The sequence below is a fragment of the Buteo buteo genome, chromosome 11 (genome assembly GCF_964188355.1).
Source record: "Buteo buteo chromosome 11, bButBut1.hap1.1, whole genome shotgun sequence".
Lineage (NCBI taxonomy): Eukaryota > Metazoa > Chordata > Aves > Accipitriformes > Accipitridae > Buteo > Buteo buteo.
The window spans coordinates 27,049,622-27,075,612 of NC_134181.1; the positions used below are offsets into that span (position 1 = coordinate 27,049,622).

Genomic DNA, 25,991 nt, shown 5'->3' on the forward strand with positions numbered 1-25,991 from the left:
GGGGGGGGCGGGGACGCCAACGGGTCGACGGGGCGCTGAGGTGAGGGGCGCGGCGGGGGCTGCCGGGAAGGGGGCGGACCGCGGACCGCCGGCATGGCGCACAAGCAGATCTACTACTCGGACAAGTACGACGACGAGGAGTTCGAGTACCGGTGAGACGGGGGAGGGAGGGCCCGGTAACGGTTCCCAGGAGGGGGGGGGGGACTGGGGGGGGGGAGGGGCGCGCCCCGGTGATGGCTCCCCGGTGGGGCGGGAAGGGGGTTGTCCTGGTAACGGATCCCCAGGGAGGTTGGGGGGGAAGGGGTGTCCCGGTAACGGATGCTCGGTAAGAGTGGGCCGTCCTGTTAGCGGTTCCCCGGTGGGGCGGGGGAAGTTGGTCTGGGTAACGGTTCCCCGGCGGTGGGGGCGGGGGGAGGAGGCCGTTAACGGCTCGCTAGTGAGGGGAGGGGGGCGGGCGACCTACGGCTCCCCCGGTGGGGTAAGAGGGGAGTTTTCCTTCTAGCGGCTCCCCGGTGGATGGGGCGGGGGGGCCTGGTCCCGGTAGCGGCTCCCGGCGGGGAACCTGCAGCCGGGGTGGGGGGCGGGTCCTCGTTGCCGGCACCGTCTGAGGGTGGGGGAGGTCGCAGGCACGTGATGCTGCCCAAGGAGGTGGCCAAGCTGGTGCCCAGGACCCACCTGCTGTCGGAGTCGGAGTGGCGGAACCTGGGGGTGCAGCAGAGCCAGGGCTGGGTGCACTACATGATCCACGAGCCAGGTGAGCCCCGCCGGGGGGGCGGGCGGCGGCCGGGGGGACCCGGCCTGACCCCCCACCTCCCCCCTCAGAGCCCCACATCCTGCTGTTCCGCCGGCCGCTGCCCAAGAAGCCGGAGAAGTGAGCGGGCCCCGGCCCACCGAAGCCCCCACCGAGACTGCACCTTCCTCCTCCTCGCTCCCGGGGGGGCTTCACCCCGTGACCCTCGGGGCCGCCTGGGCGCTGCCCGGGGGGGGGGGGGAGCTCGGCCCTAGTGCCGGGGGGGCCCTTCCTAATGCCGGGCCTGAGCACACACTGAAGCTTCAATAAATGGATGTTTGGGAACAACTGTCTGCTGTGTCGGGGGGGCGGGGGCTCCCGGTGCCTCAGCATCCTGCTTTGGGAGGTGCAGGCATGCTCCCGGTGACCGGGGAGGGCGGGGGGTAAGGGAGGGCTTCCCCGGAGCAGCCCTCCCCTCCCCCCCCTTCCCGGTGCCTGGGGGGGGGGGCGGAGCTCCCGGTGTCCGGGGGAGGTGCACGTGCCACCGCCCTCTGCCTGCCGGGCGGACCCACAGCCACAGAGGGGGAGCGGGCGTCGTCCCCGCTCGCCGCCATGGTTCCGTCCCCGCGGCTTCCGCCTCCCGGCCAATCCGTACTGGCCACCCCTCGTGACGGGCGCGTTGCCCGGCCAATCAGCGTGGGGTGGTGTCGCGGCCTAGCCGGGCGGTGGCGGCCGGCCGGGCCCATGTGGGGGGCACTGCGGGCGTGCGGGGCCCTGCGCGCCGCCGCCTCCCGCCCCATGGCGGTTTCCCGCCCCACGGCGGCTCGGGGCTCCGCCGCCACCGCCGGCATCATCGTCATCGGCGACGAGATCCTCAAGGTGCGGCCGGGGCCGGGGGCGAGTCGGGCCTGCGGGGGGCGGGCCGGGCCGGCGCCTGCTCCGGGGTCGGGGCCTGGCAGGCCCGGGGCGCCCCGCCGTTACGGGTGTCTCCGTCCCCCCAGGGCCAAACGCAGGACACGAACTCCTTCTTCATGTGCCGGCGGCTGCGCGCCCTGGGCGTGCGGGTGGCCCGCATCTCGGTGGTGCCTGACGAGGTGGATGCCATTGCTGGCGAGGTGGCCGTCTTTGCCGCCCGTTTCACCTATGTGCTGACCTCGGGGGGCATCGGCCCCACGCACGATGACGTGACCTTCGAGGCCGTGGCCAGGGCCTTCGGGGAGAGGGTCATCCCCCACCCTGAGCTGGTGGCCCTGGTGCACAAGTTCTTTGGCAAGACGGACGCACAGTGCCCTGAGATGAAACTGGCTCGTGTCCCTGAGTCCTCTTACCTCAACTACGGCACGGACAGGTGTACGGGTGGCACTTTCAAATACCCACTGGTCAGTGTGCGCAACGTCTACATCTTCCCCGGCATCCCGGCGCTGATGGAGCGCGCCCTGGATGGCCTCACCCACCTCTTCCGCAGCGAGCAGACCCGCTTCCACACGCGCACCATCTATGTGGCGGCCGACGAGATCCTCATCACGCCTGTGCTGGACCAGGCCAACGCCACCTTCCAGGGCCGCGTCAGCTTGGGTTCCTACCCAGACTGGGCCAACAACTACTACCGTGTGAAGCTGACGCTGGACTCGGAGTCGGAGCAGGACCTGGAGGAAGCGTATCGCTTCTTGATAGAGAAGCTGCCGCCAGGTGTTGTTGTGCCATTGGTGACAGACTGCGTCTCGCCGGCAGCCGCGGAGGTTTATGGCCTGGCTGAGTCAGGTACAGGGAAGTGGTGCTGCAGCATGGCTCGGTACCTCCACACTGCTCCTGTGCAGGCCTTGCAGCCCAGCAGGGCCGGGGTAGTGGGAAGACCGGCCTGGGAGCAGAGCTTACCTGCTCTGGTGTGCTGGGGGGCTTAAGGGGTGCTCAGGCTTTGCTGGTGCTGCAGTGGGCTCCATCCCACACAAGCAGGAATGGGACCTGTAACCACAGTTAGGGCCAGCCAGTGCCAGTCCTTGAGAGCACAGCGTGTGTTAGGGGGAGTGGTGCCGTGGTTCCCCTGTGCAGGCAGGATCTCTGTCCCATCCATGGCACAGACCTCCAGGTTGCGCAAGCTCTTGGCTCCAGCCTGCGGTGCCGGCAGTGGCTCCGCGGTGCGTCTGGAGACAAGACGTGCCCGGAGGGCGAGGTGCCGCAGGCCCTGGGGCAGCGCCAAGGCAGCATGGCCCCGGGCGGGCACCAACTGTCTCCTCCTGGCAGGCTCGGCCCTGGGGCAGAAGGTGGCAGCAGCACTGCGGACCATTGAAGAGGCTTTGGACCGGTACAGCCTGGCCCAGCTCTGCGTGGGCTTCAACGGGGGCAAGGACTGCACAGCCCTGCTGCACCTTGTCCATGCCGCTGTGGAGAGGTACCCAGCTCCGGGGCTCAACCGGCCTGGTCTGGGGCAGGGGTGAAGGGGTCCTGCAGACCCTGGCCGGGGCTCCGAGGCTCTCCCCTGCCCCACTCCAGCGGGACGAGTGGATTCCTGGGACCCAGCTGACGGGGACTGGGCAACCACCCTGCTTCCAGTCGCTATCTGCCAGAGCCCAGCTGCAACGGGTCTCTCCCCAGGCGGTGGCCAGTGAGGCAGGAGAAGCTGCAGGTGCTCTACATCCGCATCATGTCTCCCTTCCCCGAAATGGAACAGTTCATCCAGGCGACCGTCCAGAGGTACGGGGCAGAGAGGGGTGGGCTGCCAGGCAGGGGGTGAGCAGCATCTCCCACAGGCTGGCAGGCAGCTGCCTGTCCTGCCTGTCCAGGTACAAGATCGAGCTCTGCACAGTGGAGGGCTCCATCCGGGAGGCCCTGGTCCACCTGAAGGAGCAGCAGCCACAGCTGGAGGCCGTCCTGATGGGGACACGGCGGACAGACCCCTACTCATGCACTCTGACGCCCATGTGCATGACGGACCCCAACTGGCCCCCATACATGCGGGTGAACCCCTTGCTGGTACGTGGCCTCCACCCAATCTGGGGATGGGGCTGTCCTTGCTTGGCGGGGGAGTGAGCCTGGCAGGTTAAAGTGACGGGGCTGGAAACCGGCACTAATCCACCCCCATCCCAGAGGGCTTCCCTCCCAGTTTCCCTTCTCCCCAGAGCATCTCCTGCCCTGTTGCACAGCTGCAGGTGCCCCTCGCGGCAACCAAGCTGCCTGGTGCTGTCAGGCAGGGCTCGTTCCTGCCCGCCGGGGGCTTTTCCTGTGTTGGAGGAACAGGGGTGCTCTGGGACCCTGGGGACCAGCTGGCTCTCCTGTGTGCTCTTGGGGGGAGCCAGCTACCTTCCCTGGGGAGGACGGGGCAAACTACCTGGCTCTGTGGCAATCCCTGCCCAATTCTGCCTGCAGGACTGGACCTACCGGGACATCTGGGAATTTCTGCGCAAGCTCTTTGTCCCTTACTGCGTGCTCTACGACAAGGGGTGAGTGTCCAGTGCTGCCCTCTGCTCGGCATAGCTGATGCCCCTGGGCGCAGCCTTGCAGCTGCTTTCTCTCTGCAGCTACACCTCCCTGGGGAGCATGGCCAACACAGTGAAGAACCCAGCGCTGCGCTACACCGACGCCCGGGGCCACGAGAGCTACCGGCCTGCCTACGAGCTGGAAAACGAGGAAGACGAGCGCACCTCCCGCCAGTGAAGGCCTGTGAGCTGCACTCGGGGAAGCTCTGCTGGTTTGCTGCCAGCAGCCGGCTCCCCCACAGACATCCTTGGTGCTGCCAGGGATGACACTGAATAAACCTGCCGCCTGCCTGCACTGAATAAACCTGCTGTGCTCAGCCTGCGGTCCGTGTTACGCTCGCGCTTGGCTGTGCCGGTCCCTTTGGGCCCCGCAGGGCTCTGGCAGGAGCGGGACAGGGGGTGAGGCCAGCTCTGCCCGAACAAAAGGGTCCCCAGGCCAGTGCCCCCTCCCCACACCCGCTATTGTGGAGGCTTTTGAAGCCCAGAGAATGGAGCAGGTTCCAGCACTTGCTGGGGAGCTGCATGTCAGCGTGGCTGCCTCCCCGCGTCAGACCTCGCTGATCCCTCATCAGCCATGCGCCTCCTCCGGACCACAGCGGCCCGTCCCCTGGGCACTCTGAGGCGAGCAGCGCGGGTGGTGGCACTGCCGGCACCCAACAATGCCTCCCTGGGGCTGCGCCTGGGCTCCTGGCTGCTGCGGCTGCTGCGGGAGTGCGTCTACCTCCTCCTCTGCAGCTGGTGCATCCGCAAGCTGCTGGACTAGGGAACGGTCCCCCCTCGATGCCACAGGACCCCTGGCACCCCCTGCCTGCCCCTGCGTGATGGGTGAGTGCCCTGCCCTCAGCTGCCTGCTCAGCACCGTGTTCCTGGGGGGTGACAAGGGCCTGGCTGTGGTGCTTGGGGGTGACAGGGTGATGGGGGCCCAGACATGGTGCTCTTGGGGGGTGACAGCATGCAGCCATCGTGCTGGTAAGGGGGTCCTCACCCCCTGTGCCTTTCTCCCCTCTCCAGGACTGCTTGTTGCCCCATGCTGATGGACCCCCAGCACTGGGACCCTGCTCCAGCCTGCGCTCCCCCCGATCACAGAGACCCCAATAAATCTGATCAGCACCTGACTGGCTGGGTGTATTTGGGGAGGGCTCTGGGAGCGTGCCCCCCACCCCTGCAACCTTCCAACCCTCGCCCTGGGTAGGACCCAGGCACCTCAGCCCGCACTGTCAGGGGCCGAGGAGCAGGAGCGGGGAGCCATGGCTCTGTCTGCCCCTCCTGTCTGTCCCTCCGCCAGCTTTATCCCTGTCCATGACTCAGCCCCTTGTTTAAAGAGCACCTCCGCTTGTCCCCGCTCCAGGCCGTTTCCTGCCCCAACCCCGCGCGCCCAGCCGGCACCAGTGCTGCCAAGAGCCAGTGGGAAGTGACCAGAGCAAAATGTCCCCAAAAGGCCCAGCCTGGCTGGAGCTGCAGCAAAGGTCACGGCCAGCGGGACACGTGGAGAACTGGGGCCCTGCCGTGGGGATGGCTGGGGGTCCCCCAGCTGGCTGAGCCCGCTGTGCCCCAGTGCTGCCTGCGCCAGCTTGGCACCGATGCCTGGCCCCGTCGTGGGGGCTGCCTGCAGCCCTGTCCCTGCCGCAGGAGAAGCTCCCTGCGCCCCAGCCTTGGCGGCAGCGCCTGGCGCCAGCACACCCTCCCTTATCTCGGCGGGAAGTCGGGAGCAGGAAGCGCAGCCTGGCGTGGGATAAGGGTCCCGTTTACATTAGCGGCTTTGTTGTGGAGCGGGCTCCCACCCTCACCTAGCGCCAGGGAGGGGGAGCTCTGGCCATGGGGAGGACTTGGGGGGCAGCACAGACTCCCACCTCGGATACCATGGGGGGGCTCAATTAGTCCTTGCAACCCCTGCGTGGACACAGGCAGGGATGGGGTCTGCTGGGATGGTGCCCTGTGGCTGCACGCCACAGCTCCACTGTGCCCAGGTTGGCTCCTGCGGCCGGACCCTGCCCTGTGGCTGTGCACCGGTGCAGTCCACAGTGCCGCCTGGGCTCCTGGCTGTGCCAGGCTGCCCGTGGAGCTGTGCCGGCTCTGGTAGCATGGCGCTGGGCATCCCTGCCTGCCAGAGCCCACGTGTCTGGCGCCTGCCCTGCTGCTGCCCGTCCTGGCCTCAGCAGCGGCTCGGCCCCAGGGCTGGCCAGGACGGGGTGAATCAATGAATTCTCCAAACGGGGAGGTCCGGGGGAGGGGAGAGCATCCCGGCACAGGAAAAAGTCCTGGCAGCGGCACACCACAGGCAGAACGGTGCCGGCCGCCCTGAGAGCACGGTCCCATGCGCAGCCCTGGCTCCTCGCACCCAGCTCCGCTGCCCGCCGTGAGTGAGACCCCCCTTCCCTAGGGACCCCTCGCCCAGCCCCATGCCGGGGGGGGGGCAGCAAGGGGGCGGGTGGGTGCTGCAGGCAGGGGTGCACAGAGCCCTGCCCTTGCTGTCTCAGCACAGGCAGGTTCCCCTCCACTGGGGGTTGGTTTTGGGGTCACCTCCCCACCTGACCTCCGGGTCACCCATCACCACGGGAGCAGCACTGTGCCCCAATGTGTTTGTGGGGACAAGCAGCCGCAAGCAGCCGCAAGCAGCGGCAAACCCGGGCACAGCAGCCTTGCCGGGGCCACGGTGGGGAAGGGGAGCGCGGATCTGCCAGCACAGGAGATGCACCAGGTCTCCACCGGGGACCCCCACAGCTGCAGCACCCTCCCAGCATGGGGGTGACACCTGTCCCCATCCTGCAGGTGGTCCCTGCCACCACCCCATGTTCCGCTCGCGCCGTGCTGGACTGGTGAGGCGGCTGTGGCGGCAGCGCTGTGCAGCAGCCAGCCCCGAGGACAGCCCCGGAGCCCTCAAACCGGCAGCGCACGCCCTCTTCAAGAAGCTTAAGGACGAGGAGCTGGAGCTGCTGGTGCAGGCGGTGGAGAGCCGGGGTGCCTGGGAGTCCGGCTGCGTCTGGGCACCGCGGGGGGAGCTGCGGGGGGCCAAGCAGGCGTTGCCCCCCCAGGTCCTGCTCTGCCGTCTCTACCGCTGGCCTGACCTCCGCCAGCCCCACGAGCTCAAGCATCTCTGCTACTGCACCAGGGGCCGGGGGGGCTGCGGGGACACAGCTGCACTCTGCTGCAACCCCCACCACTTCAGCCGCCTGGCTGCACCCGGTGAGTGCCGGTGGCTCCACTAGAGCCCCTCGTCGCCCACCCGCTCTCCGACCTCTGGTGTCTGGGGCCGGCTCAGGACTCCAGGGGGGGCAGGATGCACGTCCCACCCCTCACCCCCTTCTCTCCCCACCTAGAGACCCCTCCACCCCCCTACTCGAAGGCATCCTGCGGTCCCTCCTGGCCAGACGAGCCCCAGCACCCCGGCACCCAGTTCATGGAGTTCAGCTACAACGGTGGGGACTGGCGTGGTAAGAGGGTCCCACCATGCTGGGGGCTGCTCGAACCCTCACCCTTGCCCAGCAGGCAGAGGGGGGCATCAGGCAGGACTGACTCCCTCCAGGCAGCTCTGCCCCCACCCCGCTGCTGGTCAGGGCAGAGGTGCAGGACACAGAGCCTGAAAATTGGGGAGCAGAGCTGACAGCCACTCCCGGCGGGAGGAAAGGCTCCGGCACGGGACAACAGGTTCCTGCCGGGGGACCAGCCCGGCCCTGGCCCCCCCACTGCGGCTCCTGTTATTTTTGGCGGCGCCAGGCTCCCCGCCGGAGGAAGCACTGCCCACGGGGACACACACAATGTGCCTTGACGCACACAGCCGCGGCTCCAGCCTGGCTGCTGGCCACCAGGCCGCTGGCCGCCGGGGCTCCACCTTCCCTACGCCTGGGGACCCCCCTCACCATTGTCCCCAGGGACAGTGGCTGGGGACGGTCTGGCCCTATGTGCCAGCATGCAGCAGCTCCGGTGACTCGTGCCCCATGCTGGAGCCTGTGCTGGGACATCCCCAGGGCACCGCGTCCATCTGTCTGTCTACTCTGTGGGCCCCTGCATGAACCAGGGGACATGGACCCCCCATGTCCTGCTCCCTCCCCATCGTCTCTCCCTTTGGCCCCTCCGGCTGCGTGGCTTGGCCATGCCTGTGCAGCAGCAGGTGGGTCTGCCTGGCGGTGACGGCTCTGTTCTCCCCCGCCAGACACCAGCCTCTCACAGAGCACCGTTAAGGACGGCTACTGGTGCAAACTGGCTTACTGGGAGCACCGGACACGTGTGGGCCGCCTCTACGCCGTGCACGAGGCGTCGGTGAACATCTTCTGCGAGCTGCCACGGGGCAGCGGGTTCTGCCTGGGCCAGCTGCCAGCCGCCCACTGCAGCCGTGCCGTCCGGCGGGCACGCGGCAAGATCGGCCGGGGGCTGCTGCTGAGCCGGGAGCCGGGCGGCGTGTGGGCTTACAACCGCAGCGAGCACCCCATCTTCGTCAGCTCGCCCACCCTGGGGCCCCCCAGTGCCCGTGGGCTCACCGTCCTCAAGGTGCTGCCTGGCTACTCAGCAAAGGTGTTTGACTACGAGCGGGCGGGGGGTGTGGGGAGCTGGCGGCTCCCCGGGGAGGGCCCCTGCGACCCCCACAGTGTCCGCATCAGCTTTGCCAAGGGCTGGGGGCCCTGCTACTCCCGGCAGTTCATCACCTCCTGCCCGTGCTGGCTGGAGGTCCTGCTGAACCGGCCGGGCTGAGGGGCTGGGGCTGGCGGAGGGGTGTGCCAGGGAGCCCCCCCCAACTGGGTGCAAGGGGGGCACAAGCTGGGGGGCCCCTCTGCCACCCCCCAGCCTCTCTCTTCCAGGGCTGCACTGCAGCGGGGGGGGGGGGCCATCCTGGCACCCTCTGCTCCATCCCCAGGAGGGGTCCAGTGTCCCCCATGCCTGGCTCACTACCCTGCCGGCACCCGCTGTCCCCAGCCATGGGTCTCTTGCTGATGCAGGACACTATTTAATCTCTTTCTCTCTTTTATTTTTATGGTTAAATTTATTTTAATTTATCTTATTTTTGTAAAAAAATGTGCAATGCAGGAGCCCCCCCGGCACCGTAGGCAGCCGGGGCCAGGTCTGGGGAGGGCAGCCAGGGCAGGGTGTGCAGGAGCCAGGCAGGGCCAGGGGAGGCCGGGGGCTGCAGGAGGGGAGGGACGCGGGGCAGAGCCCCAGAGTGGAGGCAGGGAGGGGCGCTGTGGGCCTGGGAGTCGTGGCAGGCATGGGGGGAACTGGAGTGAGCTGGCACAGCTGGGGATGTGAAGCCAGTGAGCACAGCTGGAATATGAGGCAGGTGAGCACAGCTGGAGTGTGGGGCAGGTTAGAACAGCTGGACAAGTGAGGGGCAGGTGCTGGGGCAGGTGAGCACAGCTGGAGTGTGGGGCACGTTAGAACAGCTGGACAAGTGAGGGGCAGGTGCTGGGGCAGGTGAGCACAGCTGGGGAGTGTGAGGCAGATCAGCACAGCTGGAGTGAGTGTGAGGCAGGTGAGCACAGCTGGAGTGTGGGACACGTTAGAACAGCTGGACAAGTGAGGGGCAGGTGCTGGGACAGGTGAGCGCAGCTGGAGTGTGGGGCACGTTAGAACAGCTGGACAAGTGAGGGGCAGGTGCTGGGACAGGTGAGCACAGCTGGAGTGTGGGGCACGTTAGAACAGCTGGGCAAGTGAGGGGCAGGTGCTGGGGCAGGTGAGCACAGCTGGGGAGTGTGAGGCAGATCAGCACAGCTGGAGTGAGTGTGAGGCAGGTGAGCACAGCTGGAGTGTGGGGCACGTTAGAACAGCTGGACAAGTGAGGGGCAGGTGCTGGGGCAGGTGAGCACAGCTGGGGAGTGTGAGGCAGATCAGCACAGCTGGAGTGAGTGTGAGGCAGGTGAGCACAGCTGGATGGGTGTGGGGCGGGTGCTGGGGCAGGTGCTGGGGCAGGCGAGCACCAGAGGTGTCGAGCAGGAGCTGAGCTCTTGGCCGGCCCCAGACGGGCGCTGGCGCCGGTGCAGGGTCTCCCGCGGCAGGTCCCCGGGCCGGCGGGTCCCCGGGCCCCTCCAGCCGCCGTGGCAGCGCGGCCCGCCCCGGGCGAGCGCGGTTTGCGGGAGTGCCCGGGCTGCGCCTGGTATTTGTAACCCCAATAAACGGTGCCAGCGGCACCAAAGACCCCCCCCCGTGTCCCCAGGCGGATCGGTACCGTGCGGGGACGGCGCGCCCGCCGCCGGCGGGGCTCGGCTCCGGGACCGGCAGTGCCCTCTGCAGGCGGCCGCGGCCGGGCCGCGATGACCGCCCGGTCCTTCCTGCCACGCCGCCGGCCCGGCTGAGACGGGCCTGGCGGCTCCGCGGCCCCCGCCCGGCCCCGGCCCCGCCGCGTCCCCGCGGGCAGGAGGTGAGTGCGGGCCGCGCCGTCGGGGCCGCCCCCCCCGGGGCGGCGGGCTGGCAGGCGGGCTGTACCGGGAGCGCAGCCGCCGGCACCGAGGGCTCGGGCACCGACGTAGCGCGGCGGCTGCGTGGGGCCGGGCGGGGGCTCCGCGGGGAGCGGCGGGGGGCCGGGTTGGGGTCGGTGGGCGGCAGGATCGGGAGCGGCTGCCGGCGGCAGCGGCGAGGAGGGGATTTTCTGCGGATTCCTGCCCCCCATCCCCCCCCCGCTCCCGCCCCCGGGGGAACCCCGAGCCCGGCGGGCCGGTGCCCGCGGCGTGGCCGGGCACGGGATGGCCGGGGCGGGGGGGCGGGGGGGAGGCGAGGCGAGGCAGGTGCGTGGACGGACGGACGGTGCGCGAAGGGAGTCGGTGGAGGCGGAGGTTCGGGCGGGGGGGGGGGGGGAAGCGAGGCAGGTGGACGGACGGACGGACGGACGGGCGGAGATGAGAGAAGCGGAGCTCGAGCCCCGGGGAAAGAGCGGGCGGGCTGGGCGAGGCGCGGCGGCAGGTGCCCGGTACCGGGAGCTGGCGGACGAGGTTGGGGAGGGGGGAGCCGGCGCTGGAGCGCTGCCCCCCGGCGCGGCCCGCCCGCCCGGCTGACATAACGTCTGCGCGGGGCGGTGTTTGCCTTGGCAGCCCGCGGCGGCGGCGGCGGCGGCTCACACTTTCCGCCAGCGCCGGGCAGCGGCCGGGCTCTGAGTCAGGAGCGGGGAGGGCGGGGGGGGGGACGACGGAGGGAGGGGAGGGGAGAGGAGGGGAGGGGAAGGGGGGGGGCCGGGGTGAGGCGAGGTGAGCCCCGGGCCGGGCCGCGCCGCCGCTGCCTCCCGGGGGCCGGCGGCGGCCAAACAGGTTGCGCGGGGTCCCCGCCCAGGCACCTGCGGAGGGGCCGCTCGGGGGGGTGGGCAGCCGCCGCCGCCGCGCCCTGGCCCAGCGCCGCCTGGAGCCGGGGGGGGTTGGGGGGGGCTGCCCCGCCGCGCCCCTCGGCATCCCCGGCTATCCGTGCCCCCCCCCCCCCCCCCGGTTCCCCGTTCTCCACGCCTGGCTTTCCATCCCACCCTCCCCCATGCCCGGTTCTCCGCGCTCATTCTCCGTTCACCCCCCCCGCCCTCCTCAGTGCCCGGTCTCCCGGTGCCCCTTTCTCGGTGCCCAGTTCTCCATCTCCCCACCACCACCCCGTGCCCGGTTCCTCCGCCCCCCCCCTCCCCCCTCGTACCCGCGGGGCGGAGCGGGGCGGGCCGGCCTCGGGGCTCGGCGCCCGCAGCGGGCGGGGCACGCTCGGCGCCTGGCACCGGCCGAGGCGCCGGCGGGGCCGTACCGGGCTCCCCCCCCCCGTCTCCAGCCCCGGGGTCGGTCCCAGCGCGGCCCCGTTAATCGCCGCCGTCCCGCGCCTCTGACTCAGCTCTTCCCCCCCCCCCGCCCTCACCCCGGTCCCGGGGGGGCCCCGCATGGCCCCCGCCCTCCCGGGGGGGGTGGGTGTGTGTGGCGGGCCTGATGGGCATCCGCTCCCACCAATAGGACGCCGGACCGCCGGAGTGCTGCCCAATGAGAGGGGCGGGGGCGGGCGCTTCCTGGAGCCCCGGCGGCGGTAGTGGAAGGGGGGGTTGGGGGGGCGGGCGGGGCGCGGCGGCGGCAGGTGAAGGCGGAGGCGGGGCCGCGGCCCCGGGACCGGCCCGTAGTTCGGGCGGGGCGTACAGGTGAGCGGCGGCGGGTGGGAGCGGACGAAACCCACCGACGGGGTCTGTACGGAGGTACTGACCGACCGGTAGTGGTACCGGTACCGGTACGGCGACGGCTTTTGAAGCCCGGTTGCGGTGAGTCGCGGGGATCCGGGATGCTACCGGCGGGCACGGTCGGGGCGCGGAGCACCGCCCGCTCCCGGCGCACGGGGACCGTGCGCCGGGAGCGGGCGGTGCTCCGCGCCCCGACCGTGACTGCCCGCGGCCGGTAGCCAGTGGACGTGTCGCCCGTGGGGTGGGGGGCGGTCGTGCGTGGGCCCTTCCCTGCCTCTCCGCGCGGGGCTGCGGGAAACCGGCACCACCAGCAGGGTCCCCGGGAGCGGCTGCCAGACCTCCCGCCGGTGTCTGGTTGTGGTGCCACCATCCAGCCAAGGTCCCCCGTGTGTTCACCCCACGGGTGACGGGGTGCTGTCGCCATCCCACCACCCTTCCCGGCCCGGTGAGAAGCTCGGCTGCATCCCCGGGTGCACCGGGTAGGGATGGTACCGTCGTGGCAGGGAGGCAGCTCAGGAACCCCTCGCCGCGCTGGTGCCGGTAGAGGCGGGAGCGGAGGGTGGGTGTCCTCATGTCCCAGCACGCCATGCCGGTGACCTGCTGGGCCTGGCACACTGGCAGCGGCAGCGGGTGCCTCGCTTCTCGCTGCTGGCAAGGGTCCCTACAAGGAGTGCCCACTGGGCCCAGTGGCTCGGTAGCACCCGCCGAGCATCGGTGGACTCTACCCCGCGCGCACCCAGCCCTGCCGTACCTGTCCCCCCCCTGGCTGGCTGCCCCCAACCGGCTGTTTGCCTGGGGTGGGGTGCGGTATTTACCCTCCCGCCACGGCCCGCATCAGAGCAGAGCCGCCGTCTTGGGCCACGACCGCCCTTGACCTGGGGCTGCTTTCGCCAGGCGGGGGGAGGTGGTGCTGGCTTTGGCGTGCGGTTGAGTCTCGCCGTGCCTCAGTTTCCCTTGCTCGGGAGCAGGCTCGCGGGGAGCAGGCTGGGGTCCTCTGGTGCTGGCAGAGGCACGCGGCAGCTGCCGGCGACTCGAGGCTGCGGTGGTGATGCCGGTGCCGGGCGTGGAGGGAGGGGCTGGGCTCAGGAACTTGAAGAGGGTGCGTGGAGAAGGGGAAGCTGTGGGGCAGGGGACGGTGCAGAGCAGCGGGGCTGGCTGGGGCTGGGGTGCCCTTGCTGGGGACGGGGTTGCAGAGCAGGGGAAGCCCCCAGGCATGAGGAGGTGAGAGGCAGCAGGGAGGCGTCAGTATTGGGTCGTGGGGACCCTCTGAGACCGCTCGCCCCGGCACAGGCTGGCCAGCCCCCCCTTGCTGGCAGCGCTGCGGTGCTGAGCCCGAGGCCGTGGCAGCGCAGCTCTGCCAGCTGGTGCCGTGCACCCTCGGTGCACACGTGGCACGAGTGCGACGGGCCTGAGTGTGGCGGGGGCGGGCAGTGGGTGCAGCGGGGGGTGCAGGGCCAGCGCAGCCCCTGCACCCCAGCCCTCGAGGGGTGGCCGCTGCCCCGCGCACGGAGCAGGAACTTCTCCTTCAGGGCGGGCGGCGGATGATGAAACCACGGAGAAATCTCTCCTGGCAGCGCATGGGCTGCTGGCGGGAGCCCCCGGGAGCCCGCGCTCCCCCTGCGCTGCCGCTGCCTTTCCATGGTAACCCCACCGCGGGAGCCGGCGGGGTGCTGGCGGGGGAGGCCACCCTGTCTAGGGGGTTGGCGCCTGCCCGGCTCCCCGTGGCAGCGCTGGCGTCCCCGACATGCCCCGGGAGCTGCCTGTCCACACCCCAGCAAGCCCCGGGGCGGCCGGAGGACCCGACGAGGGGCTGGGCTGAGACCCGTCAAACTCGCTTCGTGCCAGGGAGGTGATGCTTGGGTGGCCGTGCAGGCAGCGGGGGAGGCGGCCAGTGCCGGTGCTGTGGCCGGTGACTTTCAACGCACCCATACCCTGGCCACGCTCTGTGTCCGGGGATGGGTGGCCAGTTCGCATGCACGCTCGTGTGGCAGGAGCTGCGGGGCCCAGGTGCCCTGTGCCCCCAGAGCTGGTGGCGTGACTTGGCGGGGCTGTGGGCGGGGGGGGGACCGAGCCATGGCGAGGGAAAATGAAAGCAGGTGATGCGGAAGGAGAAGTAGGTCAGGCGAGCGCTGGCCTCTCCCGGCAGCCTCGGCTGTGCTGCGTGCTCTGCTCTGCCCCGGCTGTCCCTGCCGTGTCCCCAGGCCCCATGGGCAGCGGCTGGAGGGGGCGGTGAGTACAGGGTCTTGCTGCCAGGTGCCGGGTCCTGGGCAGGGTGGGTGCCAGACGCTGCCTGCCCTGGACGCCAGTGGGCTGGGAAGCGCAGCCAGGCAGGCTGGCACGTGGTGGGCACAGTGGTGCCCCAGCAATTTTGCTTCGGTTCTTCTCCCGCGGGTGTCCCCGGGGACATGGGGCTGGGCACCACATTGAGGATGGGCAGGAGGATGCCCCACTTCTGTCCTGCTGTGTGGTCAAGGAGCGGAGGGGAAGGGGATTCCCATCCCACTTGGGCTCTGCTGAGCCAGCTGGCGCGGCAGGGACATCCCGGTGGGGCTCGGAGCTGGGGACAGCTCTGGGACAGCCCCGCGTGCCACGTTGGTTCCACGGCCAGCTGCCCCCAGCTCTGCTCCACCGCGGGGCTGCAGGGCTGGGGCCGTCGCCGTCCCCATGGCACAGGGCTAGCTGGGGTCTCGGTCACGGCGCTGCATGGGTTGGGGAGGCTGCATCGGGCACAGCCCTGCTGGCAGTGCTACGTGGGCTTGGGGGGGATTAGAGCTGCCTGCCCCCCCTTTCCCTCCCCCGGGATCAGCCGTGGGCAGCGGGGAGCTGGCAGCAGGCAGCTGCCGTGGGGGCGGAAGCCGGGCTATTTCGGGGGGTGTGGAGGGGGGGCTGTGGGCTGGCACTGTCCTTGCTGGGTGACCCCACTGGGACCAGCACTGCCCCAGTGCCAGAATGGAGCATCGGGGCCCATCCTGTGCCAGCTGGCAGTGCTCAGTCCCCAGGGTGCTGTGAGGACAGGGACCCCACATTGGGGAGGAGATCCCACCAGCCTGGGGGGGCCCCCCAGGGCCATGCGGTGTGGCGGGACCCAGGGGGTCTGGCTGCCCTCCAAGGGGCTCCCGTGACTGTGCGCTGCAGGGCGAGAGGCACCGGAGCCGGCTCACCCTGGGGCTGGCGAGTGGGACCAGCTGTGGGCAAGCCTGCCTGTCCCAGGCTGAGGGCTGCCAGAGCCTCCTCCTGTTGCCGTCGGCACCCCTTTGCCCAGGCTGCCGGGGTGCCCGCGTGCAGCCGAGCCTTGCTCCATCCCAGTAGGGTCCTGGCCAAGCTGGGCCATGAAACTGGGGCGTAGCAGGATGCCTGGCTCCGCTGTGCCTATCTCGGCACTGGCGGGGCAGCCTGGGCACCATCTGGGCTTGGAGCCCCTCCAAGCACTGCCCACCTCAACCGCAGCCCTGTCCCCCAGTTGCTGGGGAAACCTGCGGGTGGGTTTTGCCCCGTGCCAGGGTGATCAAAAGTGGGGTTTGCTGTTGACCATTTCCTTCCTGTTCCCCCTTTCCCCGAGCTCCATTTCAGCAACCCCTTCCTTCCTTCCTACCTTCCTTCTCTCTGCCTGTTCCTGCCTGCGCGTGGCCCCACTCCCTGGGCCGCCCTGGCAGGGAGCAGCTGGGGACAGCCCATGTCCAGCCTTTTGTGGCCTCTCCCTGGCATGGGGGATGGTGACACTCAGTGGGGAGCCGTGGGGGTGACCCACAGAGGTCATGCACCCTTGGCCACATCTGTCCTGGCTGCCCATGGGCGAGCAGGTGGCCATGGGACCCCCTGTCCTGGCAGGTTGGGGTCCCCCATGTTGGGACGTGGTGCGGGAGATGGGTATGCCCACAGCTGGGGTGCCCATCCTGCTGTCAGGAGAGGGGCTGGTGCCATGCGGGAGCCAGGATGCTGCTGGAGCCCGTCCTGGCTGTGTGCAGAATGGGGCCATGTCCCATCACTGGTGACACTGGTCAGGGTGCCACTGGCCCAGGCAAGGGCGGAGCATGGAGGAGGATGGATGAAGATCAGTCCATCCTCCCCAAAGGCCAGTGCCTCCACTGCCTGGTCCCCCCCTGGGTGGGCACCCTTGGTGCCCCCCGGCCAGGGCAAGCAGTAGTTTGCGGCCGGCGCGTGGGCGGTTGCGACACCCCCAGGGTGGGGGGGATGTGGTGACTCACCCCAGTGGAGCCTGGCCACCAGCGGGAACCCTGAGTCAGGGCTGCGTGCCCATGCCGTGCCCCTCCCTGCCCGCCTCGCCCACCTTATCTCCCGCCCTTAGCACCTGGCACACCTGGGCCAGGGGGGGCTGGCGCCGTTCCCCTCCTTTATGGGGAGCAAAGGGCAGGCAGAGGGTTGGCAGGCAGGTGCCTCGTCCCTCCCTCCCTCCCTCCTGGGGACGCTGGCCTGCGGCTGTGCCCCCCACTGGGGTGGCCAGCCAGCCCGGAGCATCATGGCAGCATGGCAGGCAAGGCTGCCTGCACCGCCGCTGCCTGCTGTCTGCGTGCTCCCTGCACTCCAGGCCACCGGGCTGACCTGTGGCGGCACAGCCAGCACCCGCCCGGCATGCGGTCCCCGGTGATGGGGGAGGCGGGATACCATGCCAGGGCATGCTGGCCTGCATAGGCAAGATGCCGGCGCAGCCGCCACTGCCCCTCTGCCCGCCTGCTGTCCCCGATGCCCGCCTGTGTGGTCGGGCTCTTGCGCAACCCCGCTCTTTCCGTGAACATTGCTGGGGCCAGAGGCCCCCTCCCTGCCCGGCTGTGCGGCCACGCTGGCGCAGGACTCTTCCCCTTTCTGCCTGGCCTCGTGCTGCTGGCAGCACCGGCACGGCCATCCAGAGCCTGGCTGTGGCCATGCCAGGGCGCTGCGGCGGGGCTGCCCCCCGGCTGGGGGGCAGCCCCGCCGCAGCGCCCTGGCACGGCCGGGGCTGGGCTGGTGTGGGCGGCCAGGGTGGATGCTGGGTGCCAGCGGTGGGGTGTGGGGAGCGCTCCCCAGGCTGCTAATTGCTGTTTAGCTGGGGACGCAGAGGGTGTAATTACGGGGGGGGGATTGCGCGAACCTGCAGCCGGCCCCAGGGGCCTGTGGGGGGGGCAAGAGGGGGGGCCGTGGCCCACGTGTGCCCCTGCCCGGGGAGCGGAGGGGACCAGGCGGTGCTGTCCGGCCACGGCCATCCCCAAGCCCCCCTCCCCAGGCCATGGCATCCCACAGCCACCGTGGGACCTCTGGGACCCGCTTCGGGGGCAGAGCGGGACGTGCATCTGCAGGGTTGGGGGGCGGCTCCGGGGCTGGCCAGGCAGGCCACGGCACGCCGTGCTGAGCCCAGCCCTGCGGTGGCAGCCCCGCTCCCGCCGAGCGCAGGCGCCCTCCCAGCTCAGCCAGGCTGGCCGCGGCCAGTGGCGAGCACCCAGCACTCAGCGCCCTGCCTTGGGGCGGCGGGAGGGCGAGGGCCCATCCGACGCCTCGGCGCGGGGGGCCGGGGCAGGCGGCGGGGAGGCAATACCGATGGTGGGGAGGGGATGCCCGCGGCATGAGGCACCCGTCCTGCTGGCGCTGGGAATTTCCTCCCGCGGGAGGGGGCTGGGGGATGCCCCCTGCCCGGTTCCGCGTTGGCACCCCGCGGCACGGCACCAGCCGTGAAGGGTTAATGCCGTGTGTGTTCTGGGAAGTGGGGCTGGGAGGTGCGTGACCCGGGGTGTGGGCGTCGACTCCTTTTGAGGTGGGATCCTGCGCTCAAGTGCAGCGGGGAGCGGGGCCAAGTTCACACAGCACCCTGCCTTCCCCTCCCTGACGCTCGCAGGCCGCCGACCCGGCCGCGGCACAGTGCCGAGCCACGCCGGGACACGCGTCAGGTGAGCTGCGCGCCCACCGAGCCACCACCAGCCGTTGTGGTGGAGAAGGTGCCGGAGCGGTGGGAACTCGGCGCGGTACCACTGGGCATGGGGAGGGCTGGGCACAGCTGCTCTGGCACCAGTCGGGAGGCTGCCGGGATGCTGGCGTTGCCCGAGCCCTGCACCGCCCTCACTGCCGGTGGGATGGGATGGGACGGGACGGGATGGGAAGGGACGAGAGGTCCCGGTCACCATGGCCGGCAGAGCAGGGCCCGTACCCTGCGGCGGTGATGCCAGGCAGCCGGACGCACCTCTGCCTGGCCCGGGCTGCGGGGAAGGTTTTGGCAGCAGGAGGGGGCCGTGGTGCCAGCACGATGCCGGCAGGCAGAGGGCCGGCGTGGGGGCTCGGCTGGGCCGACGGCTGCTTGTCCCTGCTGCAGGTGCCAGGGTTGGTGCCGGAGACACCGCTGGTCCCGCAGCTGCCTGCTCCACCGTGGCAGGGCTGCCCGTGCCCAGCCTCCAACCCGGCTGTTGTGCTGGGCTGGCACAGGGCCCCAGGAGCTGCGCCAGGCAGCGCCGGCTGGGTGCGGAGGCAGACCTAGGCCACAGTGCTTGGACCCCCTTCCTCAGCGCTGATGGCTGCTGTGCCTTGGCCATGGCACACAACCGTGCCCGTGAGGCACTTGAGGTGCCTGGGGACCGGGAACTCTCCGTGTGGCACTGCGGGCGCGAGGAGCCAGACAGCAGCAAGGGGCCAGGGTGGTGCCATGGGGCTCGCTCCCTGGTGCTGTGGGGCGGGGGGGTCTGTTTATCCTCTTCTCTCTTCAAACCATTTCCTTTTGTCTCTGCTCGCTGTTTTCTTCTTTCAAAGAGCAAGACCGCTTCCCCCTGCCACCTCCCCTCCAGCACCAGGACCCCCAGCACACCTCTGGCACATGCCCACTTCAGGGCCACCAGTCCAGCCAGACCCTGGCCCACCACCTTCCCCGCTGGGCGGGCAGAGGGGCTGCATAGCCCCCCATCCTGCAGCCACGCCAACCCCCGCAACATGGTGGCCAGTGCCTGGGCCACCACAGCTCCCCACCAGCTTCAGGCAGGGCAATGTGGTGGGTGGGGGGGATGCATGGCCCGGACACCTGGGTCCCCTTCCCGGCTCCCAAAGGGCGAGGGGCCCCTGCGGGGTGAGAGGCCGGGGGCTGAGTCGATGGCTGGCGCCGCACTCCCCTTCCTGGGTGACTCATTCTCCCCGGTGCGGCTGTGAAGTCCCTCGACAGCATTTGTGACTCTTGTGACCGAAAGCAGCGGCGCTCAGCAGCACCCTGGGGTGGGGGCCACGCTCCCCGGGACCCCTGCCCACCTTCCCCATGGGGGAGCAGGTGGGGGGACCCTCCCAGGCACCCCCTCCTACCCCACATCTCCCACCATCCCCAAGCTGGGGCTGGTGCCCGGCACAGGCTGGCATCGTGCCTGTGTGCAGGGTGCCATCCCAGCTCAGCGGCACGGGATGTAGCCAGTCCCCACGCAGGGTGAGTGCTGCAGGGCCGGACCCCTACCCTGCTGCGTGCAGCTGTGCTGGGGCAGCCAAACCCCCAGGGCTGGGGGTGGGCTGGCAGGTGAATGGGGGCTGGCCACAGTTGTGCCAGGCGGCACGGGCCGGTGGCGGGATGTCAGGGTGACCCAGGCAGGCATTGTTCCTACTGCCGTGCGCTCCGGCATGGGAGCTGGCTCAGCATGGGGAGCGACCCCCCCTTTCCTCAGCCCCGTGTAGCTGCTGCAGCCGAAAACGGGCCTGGCCGCAGGCATTGACGTAACCGAGAAAGCTCTGGTGCGGTGGGGGCACGGGCATCGCTGCCAGCCTCCTCCCTGGTCTGTGCTCCCCACGCCATCATCTCTGGCGCCGGCCAGCAATTGCCAGGGGGCCGGGGGTGGCTCTGGCACCCTCACACCTCGTTCCCCCCCGTTTCCTTATCGCCGCTGTGATCTCCTCGATGGCAGCACCCGCTCAGCATGTGACTTCGCTCCAGCGGGGAGGATGCGCGGGGGGGTGGGGGTGTTGGGGAAGAAGCCATAACGGGCGGTTTGGTGCGATGGAAAATCCCCCTCCTGCTGCCGCCTCGCCCCCGCCCTACCCCAGTCCTGCGCCCTCGTCCGCAGGCATCCGGCCCCGTGGCCGCTCATGGGGGTCCTGGCTCCCTCGCTGGGCTGAGCCCGGGCCTCCACTGGTGAGTTGTGGCACCAGCAGCGCCGAGGCTGCTCCCGCCTGCACCACGACACAGTGAGGCCGGCGGCTTTGCTCGTTCCTTGGAGCACCCCGCCACCCGCCAGGGTACGGCTAGGGCCTTGGCTGCCGCACTGGGCCCGGGCACCCCCTGGTGCAGGAGCCCCCACACAGGCACGTGCTGGCGGGTTCTGGCCATGGCCCTGCAGGCAGGGAGAGCCCTCTGAGCGCCCCATGACGGGGTGTCTTGTGGAGCCGGCGGTGCTGTGGGGACTGGGGGATAGAGGGGTCCATCCGGCTGCCATTGGGGTTTAGCTGGGGGAGGCAGCAATGGAGGATACAGGTGCTGCCACCCCATCCCGGGACCACTACCTGCGACAGCCCCGGGCATCCGCAGGGCTCCAGGCCACCCTTGGTGGGCGCCACATCCCCATCGTCCCCCTCCAGCCACCTGAGCCGTGGCGTGGGGCGCTTGCCTCCCCTAATCCTGCCCCCGCTGCTAATCCTGCCTAATCCCACTGGGGGCTGTCGCTGCCTGTTGGCTCCCGGGGCTCTGATGGCTTAATCACCCCTAATCCGCTCGCCCCCGCCCTGGCCAGCAGCAGGGACCCCAGCCGGCAGCAGGGACCCCGGCCGGCGGCAGGATGGGCTCCTGGTGAGGATGGAGAGGGGCAGCCATGGGCGCTTGGCACTGACGCCGTCATCCCAGGCGGTCGGCACTGCCCGGCTCCCAGTTTCAGGGGCGGCTGCCGCCTGCCCTGCCGGTCGGGCCTGCTCGGCAGCGGCTGGGGCGGCTCCACAGCCGGTTGCTCCGGGGCCGTTCCCAGCCGCCTGCCGAGGCAGCCCCAGCTGGCGGCCGCCCAAGCGCAGGGAGCGGCCGGCGCGGGGATGGGCCCCTGCGCCGGGGGCCGCCGGCCGCGCCGCCCCTCCACAGGCAAGAGGGGGCACGTCCCCTGCGCCCGCCGACGGCACAGCGTGGCTTGGCACGGGCCGGCACGGCGTGGTGGGGTTCAGTTTTGATGGGCCTGGCGCAGCTGAGCGTGGCCTGGTGCGGCTCGGCGATGTCCAGTGCCACATGCCGCCATCTTCCGTGGCTTGGCTCGCTCAGCGTGGCGCGGCACGGTGCTGGCTGCACCGAGAACCTGGACATGGCGGTGCTGTGTGCCTGCCTCTGCCTTCCCCAGGGTGCAGGCTGGGCTGCAGCCACCAGATGGACCTCCCACCCCAGTGTCACCCAGCAGCACCAGAGAGATGGGTGGGCATTACCCATGGCTGGGCATGGAGTTGCAGGCCAGGTTGCAGCACCGGAGATGCCACTGCTGCCCGTACCCTGCCTGTGGGTCAGGAGGGCAGCAGGCTCCTTCTTCCTACAGGCTCCATCGCCCACCTGCACCGGCTCCATGGGGACATGTGGGTCCCCAGTGCAGCACCATGGGCACCCCGGGTGCCACTGCCAGCAGTGCCGGGTTTACAGCTGAGGCCAAGCCCTGCCAGGCACAGCGTGGGAAAGGCCCGGCTCACGCAGGCAGGGCTTGACTGGGCAAGGAGTGGCCCCAGGCTGGGGCAAAGGGGGAGGGAGGGGGCCAGGCCCTCACCAGGAGCGGGGGCAGGAACCGGCGGCGCGGGTGCTGATCCTAATCTGCGGTGGCAGGAAGCGTGGCCCCCGTTCCCAGCCCGGCTGGGCTCCGCGGGGCGGCCCACGGCCCTCGGGGCCCTCTTCCCGGCACTCGCCCGCCCACCCATACCCGCCGCCGGCGAGGCCCGCGTTCCCAGGACGGGGCTGCCGGGAGCCGGCAGCTGCGCCTGGCCGTGCCGGGGGGCCGGGGGGGTGGGTGGGCTGGTGCAGGAAGCGCCGCGCCTCGGCGCCGTTCAAAGGCACCACGCCGAGATTTCCCCCTTTGCTGTGGTGTCGTGGGGGGCGGCGCGGGCGGCTGGGTGCTGGCAGCGGAGGAAGTGCGGGGGGTTGCGGCGGGGGACCTGCCGCCCGCCAACCTCGGCATGGGGTGTGGAGGGATTAGGGCAGCCCCCAGGCCCCCCGCGTACCCCAGTTCGGTGTCCCACCAAAACCCCAGTCCAAGGTGCCACCACCACCAAGCCCCGTGCGATGGAGGTTTCCTCGCACCCCGGCTTTGTGGCAGAGCCGATGCTTCAGCCGCGACGATTCCTCCGAGTGCCGTCTTTTGGCTGGTTCCCGTGCCAGTCGGCGAGCATCCTGTCCTTCCTGCAGGTGAGGACGATGGCCAGCCCAGAGGACGACCTCATTGGCATCCCCTTCCCCGAGCACAGCAGCGAGCTGCTGAGCTGCTTGAATGAGCAGCGGCAGCTGGGGCTGCTCTGCGATGTCACCATCAAGACGCAGGGGCTGGAGTACCGCACCCACCGTGCCGTCCTGGCCGCCTCCAGCCGCTACTTCAAGAAGCTCTTCGCGGGGCCGGGGCCGGGGCAGGAGGTCTGCGAGCTGGACTTTGTGGGGCCGGAGGCGCTGGGCGCACTGCTGGAGTTTGCCTACACGGCCACGCTCACCATCAGCAGCGCCAACATGGGCGAGGTGCTGCGTGCCGCCCAGCTGCTGGAGATCCCCTGCGTGATCGCCGCCTGCGTGGAGATCCTGCAGGGCAGCGGGATGGAGGTGCCCGGCCCTGATGACGGCGACTGCGAGCGTGCCCGCCGCTACCTGGAGGCTTTCGCCACCCTCCCTGAGGGTGAGGCGCCCACCCCGCTGCCCCCCCGCCCCGCCGCCCGCCGCAGCAAGAAGACCCGCAAGTTCCTGCAAGCCCACAGTGCCCGGCTCAACAACCACGCTGAGGAGCTGCCCACCGAGGCTGAGGGCTGCGGCAGCCCCCCCCCACCCCCCCAGCCGCCCTCGCCCCCCCTGCCTGAGGGGCTGCCCCTGCCCTACGAGAGCTTCGAGCTGCCGGAGGAGGAGGAGCTGCCCCCACACCCCTTCCCCTTCCCCTACCAGCCCCCCTTGTCCCCCGAGGAGGCCGCCTCCGACGAGGACACCATTGACCCCGACCTGATGGCGTACCTGAGCTCACTGCACCACGAGTCGCTGGCACCTGGGCTGGATACGCCCGACAAGCTGGTGCGCAAGCGCCGCTCGCAGATGCCCCAGGAGTGCCCTGTCTGCCACAAGGTCATCCACGGTGCCGGCAAGCTGCCCCGCCACATGCGCACGCACACAGGCGAGAAGCCCTTCGCCTGCCAGGTCTGCGGGGTCCGCTTCACACGGTGAGTGCTGCCAGATGGACCCCTCCCTGCCTGATGGGTACCCGACACCATCCCCATGGCACCTCTCCTGCCAGCCCTGCCAGTGCCTGGCCGCATCCCTGGCCCGGTGCAGTGCAGGTTCGTGGGGTCGTCTGCACCCTGTGAGCGCTGCCGGATGGACCCTCCCTGCCTGCCACCAAGGGTACCTGGTGCCATTCCCTGCCACACCTCCCCTGCTGGCACCTGGCTGCATCCCTGGTGTGATGCAGCACAGGGACCCATTTCCCACCACCGCCAGTGCTGCGGCGGTCCCCGCACGCCCCAGCCAGGCAGCCAGGAGGTCCCCTGCCCTGCCAGAGCACCCACACCCCCGCGCCCTGCAGAGCATCCCCGCCACACATCCCCACCGCGGGCCTGCCGGCACCATCCCCCTGCCTGCCGCAGCTGGGTGGCTCCCTCCCCGGGGATACTGGCCGCCCTGTGCCGACGTCTTGTCTGTGTGTCCCCCCCCCGCAGGAACGACAAGCTGAAGATCCACATGCGCAAGCACACGGGCGAGCGGCCCTACTCCTGCCAGCGCTGCAGCGCCCGCTTCCTGCACAGCTACGACCTGAAGAACCACATGCACCTGCACACAGGCGCCCGGCCCTACGAGTGCTACCTCTGCCACAAGGCCTTCGCCAAGGACGACCACCTCCAGCGGCACCTCAAGGGCCAGAACTGCCTGGAGGTGCGGACCCGCCGCCGTCGCCGTGACGAGCCGCCCCCGCCACCCGCCGGTCCCCCCGGCCTCGACCTCTCCAACGGGCGGCTGGATGGGCTGCGCCTCTCCATCGCCCGCTACTGGGGTCCGGGACGGCCCGAGGAGGAGGAAGAGGAGCAAGAGGGCGAGGAAGGGCCGCAGCCGGACGACGCCGTGAAGGTGGAGACGGCGTAGGGCCGCTGCGATGGCGGGTGCTGTGCCGAGCCGTGCCGTGACCGCCGGAGTTTCTGTTCCCGTTTTTCCCCGTCACGGTTCGTTCCCAGTTATGCAAAGGGGGAAACTCCCCCCTGGCCGATTTGCACAATGGGGTGGGGGGCTCCCCGCCGCCCCCCCGCCGTGTCCGGGTCCCCCCCCGCCACCGTGCCCGGGCGGCGGAGTCCCGGCGGGGGTGGTGGTGGCGGGGAAGAAGCGGGACCGGGGTGTGTCCCCCCCCCCAAACCCTCCCCGTGGATGCCCTCCCCCCCAGCGGGGCCGGGACCGGGCGGGGGCGCCCACGGACAAGCCCGCCCCCGCCAACCGGGGAGAGCGCGGGGCGGGGCCGCCGGGGCGCCCCCTGCTGGCCCCGCCTCGCTCTTCCCCCGGTTGGCGCGGAGGGGGGGGGCGCCGCCGCCCCGCGCTGTACATAGCTTGTGTCCCCCACCCCCCCGTCCCCGTCCCGAGCAGCCCCTCCCCGGCGAGCCCCCCTCGCCCCTGCACTCCCGGCTGCTTTCTCTTGGTTGCACTATTCGGGTGAGCCCACCCGGGTGTGGGGCAGCCCCGGCCCCCACCCGGCCCCCCCCCCACCCCCGACCCCCAAAGCACCCCGGCCCTGTGGGACCCCCCCATCCCCGGGGTGGCCGGACCCCAGCGGTCACCCTTCTGCCCTTTGCACATGCCCCCCCCCCCCAGGGCGCAGTCCCGCCGGGGGAGCAGGGGACCGGCACTATTTGCCTAAAATAAGAGTTTATCTATATTTAAAAAAGATGATGTAATATATTCCCCCCCCGGCCCCTCTGCTGCTGCCCGCCAGCGCTGCCCGGCCCCCCGCGCGTCTGTCCCTTGCCATGGGGTGCCGGGAGGGGTGATGGGGACGAGGGGCTTGGCTCCTGTCATGGCTTTAAAGTGCCTTATGGTGAACTTGAAATTTTCGGCTACTTGAACCTCTCTGGTGTCAGGAACCAAACGAATAATTGGCGGGCGGCCGCCCCCCGCCCTGCCGGGTCGCCTCTGTCTGTCTGTCTGTCTGTTTGTGTTTGTTTTTTTTTAAACGAAGGCTGCTTGGTAATAAACGGAGAAGCAGGGATCCCCCCCGCGCCCGGCTGTCTGTCCGCCCTGCACCCCCTCCCTGGAGCAATGCTACTCAGGCCTGGGGGAGCGAGTGGGGCTGGGGGCACTGTGGGGATGCAGATGGGGACACTGTGGGGCTGGGGGCACCATAGGGATGGGGTGGGGGCACCACGGGGCTGGGGACGGGGACATCGAGGAGCTCTGGGCACCATGGGGATGGGGATGGGGATGGGTGAGGGCACTGAGGGCCTGGGGGCACAATGGAGCTGGGGGCACCATGGGGATGGAGCCAGAGGCAGCACGGGGCTAGGGGCACCACGAGGTCAGGACCATCGTGGGGGGCTGGATGCCAGCTCCAGGCACAGGGAT

General features: G+C 70.4%; 4 protein-coding genes across 13 annotated transcripts; all 4 read left to right on the top strand.

Moving 5' to 3' along the window:
• Nucleotides 1-31: 31 nt before the first annotated feature.
• Nucleotides 32-1,069, top strand: CKS1B (CDC28 protein kinase regulatory subunit 1B). Of its 2 annotated transcripts, XM_075039549.1 has the most exons (3): nucleotides 32-152; nucleotides 627-754; nucleotides 823-1,069. In XM_075039549.1, exons 1-3 carry the CDS (start codon nucleotides 94-96, stop codon nucleotides 873-875), a joined length of 240 nt encoding a protein of 79 aa, XP_074895650.1. In that variant the 5' UTR covers nucleotides 32-93; the 3' UTR covers nucleotides 876-1,069. The 2 variants fall into 2 exon arrangements, with proteins under 2 accessions (XP_074895650.1, XP_074895649.1); XM_075039548.1 differs by lacking the exon at nucleotides 627-754 and having other exon boundaries at nucleotides 43-152.
• A 273-nt stretch (nucleotides 1,070-1,342) lies between these two features.
• Nucleotides 1,343-5,318, top strand: FLAD1 (flavin adenine dinucleotide synthetase 1). 2 transcript variants are annotated; one of them, XM_075041021.1, is made up of 8 exons: nucleotides 1,343-1,609; nucleotides 1,732-2,491; nucleotides 2,972-3,119; nucleotides 3,323-3,421; nucleotides 3,511-3,700; nucleotides 4,094-4,167; nucleotides 4,246-5,028; nucleotides 5,215-5,318. In XM_075041021.1, exons 1-7 carry the CDS (start codon nucleotides 1,343-1,345, stop codon nucleotides 4,379-4,381), a joined length of 1,674 nt encoding a protein of 557 aa, XP_074897122.1. In that variant the 3' UTR covers nucleotides 4,382-5,028; nucleotides 5,215-5,318. The 2 variants fall into 2 exon arrangements, with proteins under 2 accessions (XP_074897122.1, XP_074897123.1); XM_075041022.1 differs by having other exon boundaries at nucleotides 1,427-1,609; nucleotides 3,534-3,700.
• A 1,177-nt stretch (nucleotides 5,319-6,495) lies between these two features.
• On the top strand, nucleotides 6,496-10,328 carry LOC142037069 (mothers against decapentaplegic homolog 6-like). 3 transcript variants are annotated; one of them, XR_012652275.1, is made up of 5 exons: nucleotides 6,496-6,559; nucleotides 6,973-7,386; nucleotides 7,521-7,634; nucleotides 8,354-9,865; nucleotides 9,924-10,328. XR_012652275.1 is itself a non-coding variant. In XM_075041023.1 (4 exons), exons 2-4 carry the CDS (start codon nucleotides 6,993-6,995, stop codon nucleotides 8,887-8,889), a joined length of 1,044 nt encoding a protein of 347 aa, XP_074897124.1. In that variant the 5' UTR covers nucleotides 6,496-6,559; nucleotides 6,973-6,992; the 3' UTR covers nucleotides 8,890-10,328. The 3 variants fall into 3 exon arrangements, 2 of the variants coding, with proteins under 2 accessions (XP_074897124.1, XP_074897125.1); XM_075041023.1 differs by having other exon boundaries at nucleotides 8,354-10,328; XM_075041024.1 differs by having other exon boundaries at nucleotides 7,521-7,619; nucleotides 8,354-10,328.
• Nucleotides 10,329-10,445: 117 nt separating this feature from the next.
• Nucleotides 10,446-25,638, top strand: ZBTB7B (zinc finger and BTB domain containing 7B). Of its 6 annotated transcripts, none has more exons than XM_075039554.1 (3): nucleotides 10,446-10,549; nucleotides 22,611-23,614; nucleotides 24,110-25,638. In XM_075039554.1, exons 2-3 carry the CDS (start codon nucleotides 22,620-22,622, stop codon nucleotides 24,528-24,530), a joined length of 1,416 nt encoding a protein of 471 aa, XP_074895655.1. In that variant the 5' UTR covers nucleotides 10,446-10,549; nucleotides 22,611-22,619; the 3' UTR covers nucleotides 24,531-25,638. The 6 variants fall into 6 exon arrangements, with proteins under 6 accessions (XP_074895655.1, XP_074895654.1, XP_074895652.1 ...); XM_075039553.1 differs by lacking the exon at nucleotides 10,446-10,549 and adding an exon at nucleotides 12,200-12,274; XM_075039551.1 differs by lacking the exon at nucleotides 10,446-10,549 and adding an exon at nucleotides 12,269-12,391.
• The last annotated feature ends 353 nt before the right edge of the window (nucleotides 25,639-25,991 follow it).

Coding starts and splice junctions, on each gene's coding strand:
- CKS1B (XM_075039548.1), top strand. CDS start 94: ATGGCGCACAAGCAGATCTACTACTCGGACAAGTACGACGACGAGGAG. Junction 153..822: donor GACGAGGAGTTCGAGTACCG/GTGAGACGGGGG, acceptor CTCCCCCCTCAG/AGCCCCACATCCTGCTGTTC.
- FLAD1 (XM_075041021.1), top strand. CDS start 1,343: ATGGTTCCGTCCCCGCGGCTTCCGCCTCCCGGCCAATCCGTACTGGCC. Junction 2,492..2,971: donor TTATGGCCTGGCTGAGTCAG/GTACAGGGAAGT, acceptor TCCTCCTGGCAG/GCTCGGCCCTGGGGCAGAAG. Junction 3,120..3,322: donor GTCCATGCCGCTGTGGAGAG/GTACCCAGCTCC, acceptor GTCTCTCCCCAG/GCGGTGGCCAGTGAGGCAGG.
- LOC142037069 (XM_075041023.1), top strand. CDS start 6,993: ATGTTCCGCTCGCGCCGTGCTGGACTGGTGAGGCGGCTGTGGCGGCAG. Junction 7,387..7,520: donor CAGCCGCCTGGCTGCACCCG/GTGAGTGCCGGT, acceptor CTCCCCACCTAG/AGACCCCTCCACCCCCCTAC. Junction 7,635..8,353: donor CAACGGTGGGGACTGGCGTG/GTAAGAGGGTCC, acceptor CTCCCCCGCCAG/ACACCAGCCTCTCACAGAGC.
- ZBTB7B (XM_075039550.1), top strand. CDS start 22,488: ATGGAGGTTTCCTCGCACCCCGGCTTTGTGGCAGAGCCGATGCTTCAG. Junction 23,615..24,109: donor TGCGGGGTCCGCTTCACACG/GTGAGTGCTGCC, acceptor CCCCCCCCGCAG/GAACGACAAGCTGAAGATCC.